Source organism: Leptodactylus fuscus, chromosome 1, assembly GCF_031893055.1.
Source record: "Leptodactylus fuscus isolate aLepFus1 chromosome 1, aLepFus1.hap2, whole genome shotgun sequence".
Lineage (NCBI taxonomy): Eukaryota > Metazoa > Chordata > Amphibia > Anura > Leptodactylidae > Leptodactylus > Leptodactylus fuscus.
Genome location: NC_134265.1, coordinates 78,178,067 through 78,195,781, shown reverse-complemented (window position 1 = coordinate 78,195,781; position 17,715 = coordinate 78,178,067). Strand labels below are relative to the sequence as shown.

Below are 17,715 nucleotides of genomic sequence, written 5' to 3'. Positions count from 1 at the left end.
GTGCTGGAGTCCTGCTATATCAGCCCCAGGTTTCTGACATATGTGTGGTCCAGGATGGTCTGGAATAGGCCTCAGCCGCAGGTTTGGGTCCTGGGTTCATTAGTGGGCCATAAAAGCCTATAGAACCTGCATTTTAGGGCAGATCCAGGGAGTGAGAGAAGGCGACTGGGTCATTCCTATTACTTTGAGTCCGATGAGACTGTATCATGCTAATAGGTTTGTTCGTGTGGCTGTTAGTAAGTCGCATCTATAGTTAGTTTATCTTTACTGTTTAGTTAGTTGCTCAGACGAGCAGGATTTTGTTTCTTATTGTTTTGCCTGAAGTTAAGGCTGTATTTTATTTTGCTCATTTTGTGCCTGAAGTCAAGATTTATTTATTTTCCTGTTTCTTCTAAATAAGCCTGTTTCTTGCATATTTTGTGTCCTTGCCTTTGACTGGTTGGGTTTGCACCACTGCTGCTACCGAGCTGCCTTCCTCACAATACACTATATGGACAAAATTATCGGAACTACTACACATTACATCTATTTGCATATGCTTTATTATGGAGTTGGTCCCTTATTGCAACTAAAATAGTTACCACTGTTATGGGAAGGCTTTGTACAAGATCATGCAACCAGGCATCCATGGACGTGATGTTACAGGCCTGTAAAGAGGAAGCTACACCCTCCAGAGCTCCACGGCCTCTTCTCACATCTCATTACTGAGTTACCGGGTGTTTTTTCCCATTGATGTAATATGAGTGACTGATTATACGGATCAGTAATCAATACCATCGTCCTAGAAAACCCCTTTCAGACACCGAGCAATAGAAACAGAGCAAATTACACCCAATACGATGATTAAACTGTATCTTTATAAAACCGTCAAACATTAGAAGCTTAAAGATCTTTTTGGAAATCTTTCATAATCTATGTACAGATTCCAAACAATTTATGCTGCATCTTAGAATTTTTCCTTTGTACATGGACCCGAGTGACCATTTCTTGTCCTTATTAGTGGTGTTTCATACTCCGAGTCTGATGGAACAAGTTATTTGTGCTTGGACAGTCTCTTTGATGTTCCTTCACCTCTTCTATTTTGGAGTGAAGTCTGAATTGCATGGCTTACCTCTCACCTCCTAAATCTATTCCAGGTCAAACCATGCATGAATTGCTTCATGAAATGCCTGAAACCTGAGCGAGTGTTCTAGACCATGTTAAAGGTCCATGCGGTGAATAGCAGGCTTCTGGTTTTGTCAGGCTGTAATAGATTAGCTGCAGCGATGTGTATATAGCAAGTGTTTGCATTGCAGTTTCCTCACACCTAATTATTGTGGCAATTGGAACAATATATTAACTGTTGTAATGTCATTACTTTATAATCTTAATAATCACGTCTAGGGCAAAGCATTAACACTGCTATTAAATCTTTGCTTCAGTCAACAACTGGTACCTGTTTCTAAACTTGTCTTCTAATATATAACACATAATTCTAGCATTATTCTGATTTATAGACTGATGTTTATATATTTCACCAATAATGCTCATTATCCGTCATTCTTTAATGGTGGTTTTTTCTTCGTCTTAATGCAAAATGAAAGTTGTAGTCTCTTTGAAGAATTTAATATACACGGGCTGGGTTACTCCTGTGTGAACACATAGAGAACAGCATTTTACAGGATAATGCGATCCTATACATGGACTTGTACCATAAAATTCAGTGTAGGTTGTTTATGACTTTATTAATGAAGTATAATAATTGTGTCATTACTATGCCCAAAGTTAAAAAAAAAAGTTGAATTGAACATGTGTATTTAAATGGTAAAAAAAAGCCCATCTTACAAAAACCCAAAACCACATACAACTATGTTAATAAAAAAAAAAAAAAGTTATGGCTGGTGACACCAACTAAATGTCCCTGTGGGCTTGGATCACACTTCCCTACTCTGACCTATGGAAGGATAGAGCAACCAGACGTCTTGCTCCTAGAGGGTAGTAATGTTGCGCACAAGAAATATACGCTACTCATACAGACACATTGACATCAGCATTTAATGAGTTAGATGAAATTTGGCACAACACAGGTTAACTTTAGATATTAAGCGGTAGGAAACCACCAGGAAGGACATCAACAATCTACACGACAGGAACGGAACCCTGTTGGTGTGAAAATGACAGTCCCCTAGGGCACACAATAATTCTCACAGGGTTTTGCACTCAATAATCACAGTAACTAGTTTTCAGACTCTTAAACTGGGTTCACACCAGCATCTGCTCTCCATACGGTGATTGCAGTCACCTCTCTGCTTGAAAAATTTTCCATGTTTCTGCATTTTTCACCCTCATCAGGTCAGAAACCGAAAGGAAACCACTTGGACCCTTTTATGGTATATGGGGTCTGCGGGTTTCCCTCCGAAAGGAAACTCAAACGCAGATGTGAACCTAGCCTCAATGGATTTGGTGTACTGGTCTTCTTAAACAACAGGCTTGGCTCTTGAATTGCACAGCATGGAACACTATACTGATAGCAATGGAGGTCCAGATAGAGGACATATAGCACAGGAAAATTAATTCTAATATTCATGAGGCTTCAATGTGATGAAAAGGCTGTGACGTGTGATGACTGTACACTGAGTGGTGCCAAAGAGACACCAGCCGCTGTACAGCTAATGGACACAACCAGTTTTCACCCATTTTGAGAGTCTTTGCTTTCCCTCTCCAAAAAAACCCCAAAAAACTGGCCAAGGTATATGTGATCAGCAGCAAATACACAATCAACGTTACAGCGGAGCATCATATAGTGCCTTAAGTCTTCAGTATATTCATTATAATACACATCATAAAATGCACAATAAGACACACAAGTAACTACACAAACCCGTTACACAAGACATTCATGGGTAAGGACCTAAACAAGTCACCCACCAAAGGTTGCTGGCTAGGAGGTGGTGGCTCCTACTGCCTTACATATGTACCCTGTTGATTTATCCTCAGTACATTTATTGAAAGAATTTCTGTGACTAAAATCTGTTCCAAAGCAGGAATATAAATTTCTACAAATCCCATTTAAATGAATGAAGTTTTTGCAACAAATCTTTCTTAGGTGAATTCACCTTAAGAGGTTATTCCGAAGCGTCTGCGATCTCTGATCATCTTTTTGCTTTTTGGTCTTGTTCCCTGATCAAGAGGCAATGCCAGAGGGAAGGCATCTTTATTGAATATTGTGTCTGTGCGTGGCCACTAGAAACATAATATTATTATAGTCAAATATATAAGCAACATTAATCATTTTTTCCCCCATATCCATCTAACTTTATTTTTTCCTATCCTTCTAGCCGTCCTGAGAAGGTGTGTCTGTGTCCTTTCCTGCCGGCTCATCCCCTCAGTGTTTCCACATGTTTATACATTGTTCAGCATCCAGCGGAGGTGAGTAAGGATTTGGGAAGAGCTCAAGTTCAATCACCTTGTCTAGTCTGGAGTTGTGGGAAAAGATCGAGCATTGTCTCCCAACATCTCCAGCTTCCTGCTGTGCCCATAGCTGACATATTAAGTGCTATTCATATTAACAGCTTACTAGTCATTTTCCAAGACCTTTCTTATCTTAAATACACAGAACAGCTGTATTGTAGATTTAGAGATTGCAAAAGTTTAAATACTATTTTTTAGAACGTTATTATCGCTGATTTGGATATATACAATTCAAGTAATAAAATGCAAACGGGCCAGAAATATTCAGCTATGGATCTCAGTGCAGAGCTGGACTGTACTGAAGCGGTAAAATGTGTGACACATGATCAATAAAAAAAATTAGCAGTATCGGTACCGATTTTTTTTTACTGCTACACTGGATGGGGCTCACTCATATGTATTGTCCTGTAATTTGATGTGGATTTGCAGCAAAGATTCCCCACAACAAATCTGTAGAGCCTGAGCTCACCCTAAGGCTGTGCGAGATGGAGATATATGGCCTCTCTGTGCATATGTACAATGCTTCTAGTGGACAAAAACTTGCTATGGCCACAGTTTTCATTTTGACAGCTTTAGAGAAGGAGCTATTGAATATAATGGAGAGTTTGAGTAGTAAATTCACAGCAGCTATGCATAGTATATTATTATTATTATTATTATTATTATTATTATTATTATGAGATAAAAATGCATTTCCGTTCAGAATGACAAGTGCCTTATTGTGTTTTGGGAAAAAATGCATCTGTATTGCCTGCCATGTTGCTTGTCACTTTTGTCATGGTGTTCTCCTTAAAGGGGTCTTCTGGCCCCAAATTGATTTTTCATAGTGATGCCCTATCCACAGTATCTCTCTGCCCAGATTGGTTGTCTTGGTAGCCTCTGGGAACCAGAAGAAGGAGCTGTGGACAGAGTCGAGCAATAGGAGTAGTGCAGCAGCCCCAGATGATGCCGAAACACCCCCAAATAGGTAATCAACATGAAAAATCAATTTGGGGCTGGAAACTCCTTTAAAATGAAAAAGCACATGGCTTTATCATGCCTTCAAAGCAATAGACTGGAAAATATTACGTATTCTTGCATGACCCACTTTTGGCAATGCCTGTGCAAGCTGTTGCTGGTCGCATTATGTCACCATGTATATTTGCACAAACTAAAGTTAAATTGTAAGCTTTGTTTCACTTTTATTTTTATTGTTGTGTAAGGTGGGTTTTGGTGAATATTTTTATAATTTCCTTTATTAACCTATTTAACTTCATTATGTGGAAGTCAGGATGTAAAGCTTTCCATAGCAATGTTGTAACTATGCATTGCTGGGGATAATCCATACACGTTACTGTATATTGACAGTATGTACACCTATAGCAGGTGCCAAAGGGAGGGTCACTTCTTCAAACAGCTGTATCTCTGGTTTTAAGCCACTTGGTTCTGGTGTCATATGAAAGCTCAGATCCCCAGCTTTCATATCTTTACAAGATCACAGATTTAGCTATTCAAAATTGAGATATTACTAGCTATAGGGGATCTCTGGGATTTCAGAGTGACCCTTGTGAACATCAAAAGCTGCTTTATTTTGTTTGTGAATTGACCAAAATATCATTTTTTTATGGTTAACTGTAATCTTGGTAACATATGAATGCTCAGGTTGTATAAAAGCAGAGACCAGAGATATAGCTATTTGAAATGACCTGCCGACCCCTTTGGCAATGACTACATTTGTATATGTTATACACAAGATGGATTCTCTCTGGTTATGATTAGAAGGTTGCTATGGAAAGACTTTAGAACCTGCATTCTACTAAAAAGAAGTTAAATGGGTTAATTAAGTATATTACAAAAATAATCACCAAAACATCCCCCTATACAAAAGTGCAATGACATTTATTCTATAACAATATGTTCTGGAGAGACATTTATATCCACCTCTAGTACCCCCTAATGTCATCAGAGGTCAAGTCCCATAACCCTAGTTTACCATTAGGAGCCAGCTGGCACAGTTTTTGTGGTCCTCTCCATTATAGTCTATTGGAGATAAAGTGACAGCAGAGCGTAGACCCAGAGGTGTGACCCCCGAATATTTATGGCATATTTTTCTGGTTGGAAAGTCTCATTGTAACTACGCTTTATCTTTTTTTTTTTTTTTTTTTTGCCATTTATACATATAGATCCAGCCAAAGTTATTTGTGTGTTTTGCATGTGCAGTTTTGCTGACACAACCTTCTCTCAGTATTCAGTCACAGAGATGCATCTTTTCAACATCAGGCAGCATATTTTAGCTATTAATGATCTGTTTGGAGCTATATAGGCTAGTTTATATAGGGTTAATCTCTCAAAAATAAGCTCCTTGTTCAGCACACTGCGCTACAAGCACTTAGACCAAGTTTGCTTTCTCTTTTTTAAGACAGATTTAATAGCTGCCTTGGGGTATTTTGCAAGTTTATCTTCTTCTCTTATTAGGAGACGTTCACAGTAAATTCTTTTTATGTGAATATATAAGGACTGTTACAAGAAGCTTCATTAGCTGCTGGATGCATGACTGTCATTCCCATCATTGTCATAGAAGACTCCAACCCCATGAGTGTCTTTCCTAGTCACGCACTTGTTACTGGAAACCACTGTCCTGACGCAACCTTCTGCTTTCTTCATCTGCTATCATCTCGCAGTCAGAACTTGCCTTGACATCCTCATGCTGTGCATTATATACCAGGCTTCTGATGTACAGCATTTATCAGTCTAAAAGTGTAAGCAATGGTGGCAGCTTGAGACACGCAAAGATTGTTTATGCCAAGAGCCTAGAGAATAGTTCCCATTTTTATCTTCCATGAAATCATCGCCACATTGTTCTATTGTAAATGTGATCTCATAGTAGTCATAACTCTATATATCTTTGCAGATATTGCTTGTAGGTGGCTATTCATTAGGAACAGAAAATCTGTTTAGTTATTTCTCTTTGGGGATGACACGAAGTCAAGAGCATTGTGAAGAACAATCTCAAAGAACATTCTGAACCTCAGTTTTTGCTGTATAACCATCTCCTGTTGAGGGGTTCATAAAAAGCTTGGGTTACATGATAAAGAATTACAATGATAGCTTGTCTCCAAATGTATTCAAATGGTCTATTGTTGAAAGCAAACGTTTAATACAGATTTGCTGTGCTAATACTATCTAATAGTTAGACAGTGTGAACTTATACTAGACAATTTACAAGTGCACCAGATTTATCATAATGGCTGATGCAAGATGATAAATTTGTTGCACCTTTTATTAGCTATATAGTCCAATTTTACATCACCTATTTGTTGGCTTAGTTCATACATTGAAGAGATTTACTAATATCTGCGTCAGACCCTTCATCAGAGATTGTTTCGTAGAGACCACCAAAAATTGGCAGACAAAAAAGTCATGCATGGTGGACTGTTTTCTCTACTGCTTTCAGTTTCCAAATGGCGGAAACCCATCAGACAATGGGAGTTGTAATGGTCCAACTCTTGCTCAGGTCCCCGACGGACCCAAACAACAAAGAGACCGGCGAACCTAGCGTAATATTGTCTAAAAGTCAAACACTACAAACCTAGGCTAGACCGTTTTAAACTGACTATGTCTGTAAATGCTAGCAGAGATGGGTTAGGTGGTTACGTTTGTAGTGGTGAACACTGAGGGAGGAAGGCTGGTTAGTAGATTGTGGCTTTGGATACGTAGTGAGGGTGGGCTTGTGGCTGTGACTGCTGTAAGAACGTATGTGCATATGAGGTATACAGTATATAATATATATGTCACTGATATCTGAATGCAAGGTCAGTGTTGCCTATATAGTGACAATATTTTATTAGTCCTTCATTCCCTATTGTCCAGCCATGTTTATCCTTATCATTACCCTATTAGGATATTAGGTCACCATAGATGGCGGTTTATTAATTGTAGTTGGTTTTTCTCTTTCTTGTGAATCATGTCATTCTTGACCATTAAGCATGTTTACATCGTTACTTATTGCGTAGTATTACTTTACGATCACTTATATCATGTACTGCTGATGTTTAGGTATACCCTTTTATTATGGCAGCGGCTTCATGGACAAGTCTTTGATGATACTCACCTCCGTTTGTTGTGTTCTCCCAGTGTATAGTTTTTTCCGCAATGTGTGGTCTAGCTGATTGAGAAGGACGCTATGCGTCACTAGGCATAACTATCCATACGCCCCTAGAGGCGGTTGCCGTGACGTCACGCAGGACGTGCCCGAAGTTCATTGGGCACACGCATTGAATGACGTTCGCTGAGGGGAGCAATTTTGTATTTATATCCCCTCTGTTTTCAGCGCCACTCGTGGCTTAACATTTGAGCCGACCAGGCGTCGCATGATAACCGGGCCCGTGATTGTGCTTTGATAATAAGTTCATTAATGCCTCTGATGAGCTGTAATCCAGTAGAAACGCGTTAGGAAGTATTAATTTAATGGCAGACACTATGCCTTGTGCTGTGTGTATGTGCTTAGCAATAGAATCGCACTGTAGCTAGTAAAATTACCCCAATTCAGCTGGCCCTAGTTTTAGTCCGTGATTTGTGCTGAATCACGGGATGGTTGTATGTAGTGTATTGCATGATTTTTAGTCCCACTTCTTAGTAAGCAAACTACCCCAGTCAGCCGACCACAGTCACATACTCATGAAGCTGTATGGTACTATATGAGTGTATGTCGGGATCGGTGTTATATGATTGAAGGGGAAATCTTTGAAGGGGGATTTATACAGGAGGAAAGTTACTCTTTAAAACTCTTCCATTTTTTTCCTGGCTGTCTGAAGGTTTAGCCTTGAGATTAGGCTGTATCTTGAACAATATGATAGGCAGCTTTTGGTAGTAATCAACAATACTTGGGCCAGATGACACACTGTGGGGAATATACTTACCTGCAATTAGGGCGTTAACACACACTTCAAGTAAGCTGCACACAGCATCCTACAATGAACGTCTTATATTAAATATCTTCATATAAATGGTTTAAACTTTTAATAGAGAAATAAAAGTTATATTTTAAGTGTACTCAAATCCCCTACTCCCAATTTTTTGTTATATACAATCTGTACACATACCTTTGAACACTATACTTTTCTTTTTTGCCTATATAGTGACATAATTGAATTTCGTGCGCATATAATTTCTTATGACGTACAATTGTACATCTAGCACCAAGTACGTTTCTATGTCTACCACCATCTAACTCTTGTGTCTTGCTATCTTTTTCCCTGACATATGGTCTTCATAGGAGACGTGTTGGCTGTTTAGCTATGTATGATCCCAGCAGTTTTTATCCCAGGGCTGATGAATATTTTATTGACATGCAGCTTGATGTCTCTTATTTTCTACTTTATGATGGAAGAATTCTGCTTTGCTATCATTTGTCTCTTATGGTTTCTCTGTTATATTTCTCATGGTACTGCCTGAAAAAATGAGTACTGAAATCCATATCTCTTTCTGTTCTTACCCATTAGTAGTGTTGTCCGTTTTAGGAGAAATCTATAACCAGGGTTGTGGAGGTGAAGTCTGAGTCTCATAATTTTGAAAAAAGCTACAGACTCCGACTCCAGTTTCAAAATTAAGTAATGAAAAATAATTATTTTATGATATATTTTTAATTACTTAATGAAATGTATAGTTTGTTACATATTTATTGCATCTTTTGTTGCACTAAAGAGAGAATTCCTATATCATGCAGCACCCAACTTTATTCAGTGTTTTCTGGGCAGGCTTATGTTCCAGGAGCTTTCTGGTCCAAAAAAAAGCTGAGGGCAGAGTACAGTGTAAAATAAAACATTCATTGAAACTCACCCAACCCGTTCAATGACAGAGCACCACTCCACTTTGTCCATCTTTGGTGCTCAATTGCTGACATCTGTGGCTCCCCACATGGATGTTCTGTCCTTAGTAGTTATGTATGGTAGTTGGTTATGTCATCAATGCAGCACTTTAATGTCCTCTGCTATGGTGTAACTGATTACTTAACATGGTTGCTGTGGTCAGTGGTTGCCTTCAGCAGCCGCCTTCAGCAGCCAGGTATAGAGAGAGCCATTGACGCCTTTGTTGGCATGCTAGAACAGGAGATGGATGGAACGGACCAGATCTGTACTGCTGCTATAGTGAGGTTAAAGAGGGCCTTTCATCACTTGGAGCACATGCGGCTTTATATACCGCTAGAAAGCTGACAGTGCGCTGAATTCAGCGCACTGTCGGCTTTCACGATCTGTGCCCCTGGTGGAGAGCTATCGGTGCCGATACCGTAGCTCTTCACCGTCAGAAGGGCGTTTCTAACAGTCAGTCAGGAACGCCCTTCCTCACTGCAGCACATATAGCCCTGTACTGTGAGAGCGGTGAGGAACGCCTCCTCCCTCTGCTCACAGTACTCGTCCATAGACAAGTACTGGGGGGGGCGTTCCTCCCTGCTCTCACAGAACAGTGCTATAGGTGCTGCAGTGAGGAAGGGCGTTCCTCACTGACTGTCAGAAACACCCTTCTGACGGTGAAGAGCTACGGTATCGGCACTGATAGCTCTTCACCCAGGGGGTGATATTTATTTATTTCACAATATGCAAATGAGCAGTCTGGAACACTGAGGGGAGTTGCGTTGCTCCAAACTGTTACACCCCACACTGCTCTAATGCACCCTCCTTTCCCTCTCCTGTCTTTGAGTTACAGGCCCAGGGGGCTGTGCTGACTCGCCTGGCCCTGTGTTCTCGTGTTTATGCCAGCATATTAGAGCAGCGTGGGGCGTAGCAGTTTAGAGCAATGGAACTGCCTTGGATTCTCCAAACTACTAACTTTCATATTGCGATATAAATAAATTTCTTGGCACCAGAGCAGTGAATTTTCATAAGGACAGACCAGAATACAAGGTGCTACACAATTGTATACAAAATCTGCACTAATTTTGGGGTAAAATGCAATTGTATCAGAGCTGTAATTTATGATGTAATAAACCTATAGTCTCCTTTTCACATTTTATGAAACTCAAGAATATAACAACAACTCCAATTATGAATAACCCAATCAGCCATGAATCAAGAATTGACAATCACAAAAATTATAACAATTCATATTTAGTATTTTATTATTAACCCAAACATTATTAAAATGTTACACAACCTTTTAATCATATTTGGCTTAATCATTTTTGTGGTTGTCAGTTCTTGATTCATAACTATTGGGCTACTTATAATTGGAGTTGTAACTTATGATGTAACCTTTAGGCTAGAGCTACATGTTGACTTTTTTAAGAGATATGCTTTGGCTGTAAAATACAGCCAAATTGCAGACATGTTGCATGCAAGGAAAAACTGCTTTCAAAAACAGTACTGCCCGTGTCCACTGGTTGTGACTGGTACTGCAGCTCAGGCTGGACTCTCATTTGTATTGGAGTCTCTGTAGGAAACTGCAGCAGAATTCGCCTAAAATTGTCAGAGAGAAAAGTTCTGCAGGGAGGACTTTTCTCCCCGCTGGTTCTACACTGAAGTCATTATATTCTATGGGGTCCCAAACGACAAATACCCGAATTCTAATGTGAACTTAGTGTCAGCTATATTGATTTCAATGCAGGTGATTTGCAATACTACAAACTACTGTGTCATTATGTGTAGCCACACTGTCCTAGAAAAGCTGATCTGCAGAGGTCCTGGCTGTCAGACTTCCGCAGATGTAATATTGATGAGTTATCCTAAGGACAAGCCATCAATATTAGAAAGTTGGATAAATCCTTTAAAGATTTTGTCCATGAATTGGAGTAACCCATGTGGTGAGTGGGAGGTGTAAAATAAAATAAATAAAAAAGCATACTCGCCTGTCTCCGGTGCTACGGTGTCCTCACAGCACAGCCTAATCCAGCTCCGGTGTCTTCTTTTGACGGAAGTCCTCACTGGCTGTGACATCCAGGTCCCTTCCCTTAGGCCCTGATTGGCCTCAGGGATCATGTGATGTTACAGGTAGTCACGTGCAGAGGGAACCTCTGTTGGAAGAAAACAGAAGTGCATGACCAAACCGCACTGTGAGACACTAGGACAGGAGAGAAATTTGGGGGGCCGGGGGGTTTTGTGGCCTAATTTAAAAAAAAATCAAAAAACCCTTTAATGTCTCCCAAGCTACTGGCTTCCATCATTGACCTCCCCCCCCAATATAATGGCCTCATCAATGGTCCCTATAAAGTATAGGGCAATAGTGAAGGGCCACTGTATGGGGGTATAGGTAAGGGGCCACTTTATGGGGGGGAATAGTGAAGGAGCTATTGTATTGCCCAGACAGTGATCCCTTCACTGGTCCCCCCTATGGTAGCATTAGGTCAGTATTCACTTGTCTGCTCCTCAGTCCCACTCCTTCTTGCTCTGGGCATACTAATGTGACATCACGTGTGCCCAGAGCAGTCAGGTAATTATTGGGGCTTAGTTTGTAGGCCACAGGCACACTGTGGCCTGTGGCTTATAAGCCTGAGAGTGGTAGAGAAGGAAGCCTGTGACTTTCTGACTTCTCCATGATTTTTTTTGCATCACAAAACCAGAGAGAACCTGGCTGCATCCCTTACCTCTCCCCTCGAGGCCCCTCGCAGCCTTTCTTCTTCCCACTTCAGCCTGGGTCCTGTGTGCTGCACATCATGTCGTGATGACGTAATGCGCAGCATATGGGTGAGCCCCCTGACCAGGAGTAGAGAGAGGTAAGTGAATAGGGGCCGTTACTGCACCTCCACTTCCTACTAAAAAAAGCTGTGGGGGTCCAGTAGGGCCCCCTAAAGGCTAGTCCGACCCTTACTGTGGCCAGTTGTTGCACTATTTTTAGAAGAGACCACCATATTTTTCTACAAATTTGTTGGTCCAACATTTTGGAGCTTATTTTGGCATGCAATGTTGCCTATTAAGTTCTGCCCCCCTTTTCAACAAGTCCCCTTAACTTGTCCAAAGAAATGTAGAAACCGAAAAAGTGTTAAAACACGCAGAAAATAAGATATAAAGTATGTACCACAGTTTTTTCTACAAATTATGGCAGAATTCTGGTGCATTTTTATTACCTTATACTCCCCAATGTTTGTGGTGATTGCTAAATGGTATAAATAAACATTACACCATGAAAAGACAAGACCACTTTAGTCACTTTAGTACAATCTGTCATTGGTGAATTAGCCTGTGAAGGGCTCCTCCAGGTAGACATCTCTTTGTTTCAAAAGTGTTTAGGATTTGGGTTAGGACATGGATTGAACACACAAATGGGCAATCCAACAATTTATACCCAGGCAGCTGCATATACTATAGTATAACAGACACACACATCTCTCTCTCGCTCTCTCGTTCTCTCTTTATATATATATATATATATATATATATATATATATATATATATATATATATATATATACAGTCCTATGAAAAAGTTTGGGCACCCCTATTAATCTTAATCATTTTTTGTTCTAAATATTTTGGTGTTTGCAACAGCCATTTCAGTTTGATATATCTAATAACTGATGGACACAGTAATATTTCAGGATTGAAATGAGGTTTATTGTACTAACAGAAAATGTGCAATATGCATTAAACCAAAATTTGACCGGTGCAAAAGTATGGGCACCCTTATCATTTTATTGATTTGAATTCCCCTAACTACTTTTTACTGACTTACTGAAGCACAAAATTGGTTTTGTAACCTCAGTGAGCTTTGAACTTCATAGCCAGATGTATCCAATCATAAGAAAAGGTATTTAAGGTGGCCAATTGCAAGTTGATCTCCTATTTGAATCTCCTCTGAAGAGTGGCATCATGGGCTACTCAAAACAACTCTCAAATGATCTGAAAACAAAGATTGTTCAACATAGTTGTTCAGGGGAAGGATACAAAAAGTTGTCTCAGAGATTTAACCTGTCAGTTTCCACTGTGAGGAACATAGTAAGGAAATGGAAGACCACAGGGACAGTTCTTGTTAAGCCCAGAAGTGGCAGGCCAAGAAAAATATCAGAAAGGCAGAGAAGAAGAATGGTGAGAACAGTCAAGGACAATCCACAGACCACCTCCAAAGAGCTGTAGCATCATCTTGCTGCAGATGGTGTCACTGTGCATCGGTCAACTATACAGCGCACTTTGCACAAATAGAAGCTGTATGGGAGAGTGATGAGAAAGAAGCCGTTTCTGCACGTACGCCACAAATAGAGTTGCCTGAGGTATGAAAAAGCACATTTGGACAAGGCAGCTTCATTTTGGAAACAAAAATTGAGTTGTTTGGTTATAAAAAAAGGCGTTATGCATGGCGTCCAAAAAGAAACAGCATTCCAAGAAAAACACATGCTACCCACTGTAAAATTTGGTGGAGGTTCCATCATGCTTTGGGGCTGTGTGGCCAATGCCGGCATCGGGAATCTTGTTAAAGTTGAGAGTCGCATGGATTCCACTCAGTATCAGCAGATTCTTGAGAATAATGTTCAAGAATCAGTGACGAAGTTGAAGTTACGCCGGGGATGGATATTTCAGCAAGACAATGATCCAAAACACCGCTCCAAATCCTCAGGCATTCATGCAGAGGAACAATTACAATGTTCTGGAATGGCCATCCCAGTCCCCAGACCTGAATATCATTGAACATCTGTGGGATGATTTGAAGCGGGCTGTCCATGCTCGGCGACCATCTAACTTAACTGAACTTGAATTGTTTGTCCAAAATACCTTTATCCAGGATCCAGGAACTGATTAAAAGCTACAGGAAGTGACTAGAGGCTGTTATCTTTGCAAAAGGAGGATCTACTAAATATTAATGTCACTTTTCTGTTGAGGTGCCCATACTTTTGCACCGGTCAAATTTTGGTTTAATGCATATTGCACATTTTCTGTTAGTACAATAAACCTCATTTCAATCCTGAAATATTACTGTGTCCATCAGTTATTAGATAGATCAAACTGAAATGGCTGTTATAAACACCAAAATATTTAGAACTAAAAATGATTAAGATTAATAGGGGTGCCCAAACTTTTTCATAGGACTGTGTATATATATATATATATATATATATATTCATATTCTCCCATTGCTGTTTATTTCTCCCAGTTTATAGTCAGTTGTGGCTAGGTGAAATATCTGTCATCAAAACAGCGCAATTCTGTTAGCTGACATCCACCATACCTTGCTCTTCATACCCTCTGAATGCCTACAGTATCTGCAATAAACTGCTGGAAATGAAAAGATTGCTTTTTTATTTATTCCGCAAATGTAATGATAGCCTCTGACCTGTATTTTTTTTTTTTTAGCATCTTTATATTCAGAAATGTGAAGAAAATTATTGTAACAGAAAGCAACACATTGGCTTGCCATATACGATGCTGCTAGGCATATGTTTCAGCAGGTGTGTTCTTATAATGGGCAGGGTGACAGCAGTCGTGAGTAACTATACATTCTGAATTAGAGTCAACAGACAGCTCATGTGATACCGATAGCCTAAATAAACATAATTCATGTGTCACGCATCTTACTTGTACACTAAATTTCTCCTCTGCTTTACAGCTAATTCAAGCACTCGTATTATTGTAAATGTTTACATCTGACCTATGGCCATATGTATGAGCCAGAATAGCACTGCCACGCATAATGTACCCTTTACTATGGCGCAAGAAATAAAAAAAAATAAATAGATACTTGATTAAGAAATGACAGTAAATGCCACAGCACTGCCATACAGAGGCCAACGCATTTCTGCCAATTCATTCTGGGATCTGAAGGTGCAGTTAATTGTCATATCTGTAATATGGATTGTATATTCCTAGTGAAGGAGTTGAAGGTCGTTCTATATTATATATTCACATACAAGTATAATTTGCTGTAAATAACAATTATACTCATGAAATGTCAACCTATACATAGTTAATGTGTGTATGTATACATATAAGGAAAATGTTTGTTCTCGTACCGTGTTAGCCAGTGGGTAGGAAATATTAAAAAAAACAAAAAACTTGATAGTCTTCAGTAGTTGATACCTTTTTAATGGCTATCAAGTTTTTTGTTTTTTTTATATGTATACATAGAAAGGGATAACAGAACATTTAATGTGCTCCTTTACCCTGTGAACAGTGTATCCCATTCAGAGTGATATGTATGTGTGTGTATATATATATATATATATATATATATATATATATATATGAGACATACACAAATTCAGTAGTGTGTGTATGGGGGGACCCTTCATATCTTATTCACACCATTAAGCATAACAATTTACATGAATTGCAACCAATTTTGTTATTGCTTCAAATAATCTAAAGTTAAAAAAGAATAAACTGTACAAATAATATTGACTTCAATTTTCCTGTTACATTGTGTCAGGTCTTGTGCAAGCCTATGTGTTTCCATGGTTACATACTACAACAAGTCCCTGGGTAGTGTGATCCTGCGGTTATAAAGTACTACTCTACAGTTTGCTAATGAACATTTGGGAAATTGAAAAGGGAAAGGGGGCAGAAACAAGGGAGTGTGTCCATATAATCAGACTACACAGGATTTAGTTGCAGGCTAGTCTGTAACCATGGAATCACATAGGTCTGTGTAGGGGCAGTAGGATAATTAAATGGTTATAAAAGAGAGAATGTTCTAGAAGTGTAAGGGGTAAGGACAATTTAGGGGTTTTTTATGCATTTTTTTTTTAGGCCGAAACCAGAAGTGTATTATAAACGATGAAAAACTATGAAGAACAGATAGGACTTCATAACTTTATTTAATCCAGTGCTGGTTTGGGCTTTAAAGCCTCCATCAATAAACCTAAATGTGTGTTGTTACCCTAAGGACAATCCACATAAAAGCGTCATCTGAAAATAAACATTTTACCATGATTTACCACAATTCTTTTTTTTTTTGGTTTTGCTGTTTTACAGGTAAAATGTACAAAATAAATATATATGTGGCCATTTTCCACATCAAAACACTGGTGATTGTTTTTCTATAGCTATCGGCAACATCTGAATATACCTAACAGCATACAATGTTGTCATGAGCAAATTACACATCTGTCACGTTTCTTTTCTGCCATATGCAAACTAAGCTTTACAATACATACCACCCTTGTTGACAGGCAGGGGGGATACTTAAGGCTCACGGTACCTAGAGCAAAAATTCAGCTCGGACCTTCCTGTGCAACTTCTCCTCACAACCCAAAGCTTCCCATCTTTCCCAGTTCCTGTTGGAGCCCTCTACATAATAATCATTCTCCCATTTGTGCCACGGCCTCCCGCACATAGTCCCTCCTTCACTATATGCTGCTGACAAATTGCTAGTTTTAGCCACTAAAGGGTTATTTTTTTCCTTTCTGAGAGTGAGAGGCTGTGTATCATAACTCTTCTCACTCCAGCTCACCACAGGGCAAAGGTTATAAAATTACGACCATGGAGTGCTAGCCACCAAAAGAAATCAGAAAGGAGAACAAGGAATTTGAGAACCCCCCACCCCGCCTTCTAGGCCTAGTCACAACTGCGACCACTGACCACTCCGACCCTATAGTTATGTCAGTACTGATTTGACAGTGGTGAATGGGAATAAAATCAGACTTCATCGCTTAGGGCAGGTTCACATCTGCGCCCGGTGTCTGCTTTAAGCAATCCTGCTGGGTTTCCGTCTCCGCTCCGAGAAACTGGACAGGGGACGGAAACCCGGCAGTCAGTTTTCAAACCCATTCAAGTGAATGGGTTTGAAAAGTGAGCGCTCGTGAACGTTTTGTACCTGTCCGTGGCGAAATCTTTTTTTTTTTTTACCGGACACAAAGTCCTGCATGTCCGACGTTGTGTCCAGTTAAAAAAAACGGTTTCGCCACTTCACTTGAATGCGTGTGAAAACTGACTGCCGGGTTTCTGTCCCCTGTCCAGTTTTTCGGGGCAGAAGACGGAAACCCAGCAGGATTGCTTAAAGCGGAGATCGGGAGCAGGTGTGTACCCGCCCTTACTAGTGATAGTCCCTTTAATTCAAGGCATATTTTATATAGGCACTGTCCCGGGGGGAAGTGTGTGGGGGGGGGTGTTAAGAGGTATAGTGAGTAGGAAGTGCAGGAGATAACAAAAGAAAACAGTCTTAGCCTTAAGCGTCATACACATGAACGTGTGCGTGCTTCTGCAGCCCCATACATCTTCATGGGCCCATACATATGAATGGAAATTAACTAATCCTTCTAGGTCTGTTTTCTGGCGTAGATGGGGGTAAAAATGCATACTGTCCTTTACTGCGCCAAAGAGATGACACATTGTTCCTTCTGAACTACGATTTCCAAGATAGATTTCAATT

General features: G+C 39.8%; 1 protein-coding gene across 1 annotated transcript in view; it reads left to right on the top strand.

Annotated features, from left to right (window-relative positions):
• The window catches only part of DTWD2 (DTW motif tRNA-uridine aminocarboxypropyltransferase 2), a 171,309-nt gene that overhangs the window by 70,537 nt on the left and 83,057 nt on the right, over positions 1-17,715 (top strand). Inside the window, exon 2 of the mRNA XM_075272260.1 lies at positions 3,318-3,408. Within this exon, the coding sequence (XP_075128361.1) occupies positions 3,318-3,408 (91 nt within the window). The remainder of the gene's footprint in view (positions 1-3,317; positions 3,409-17,715) is intronic.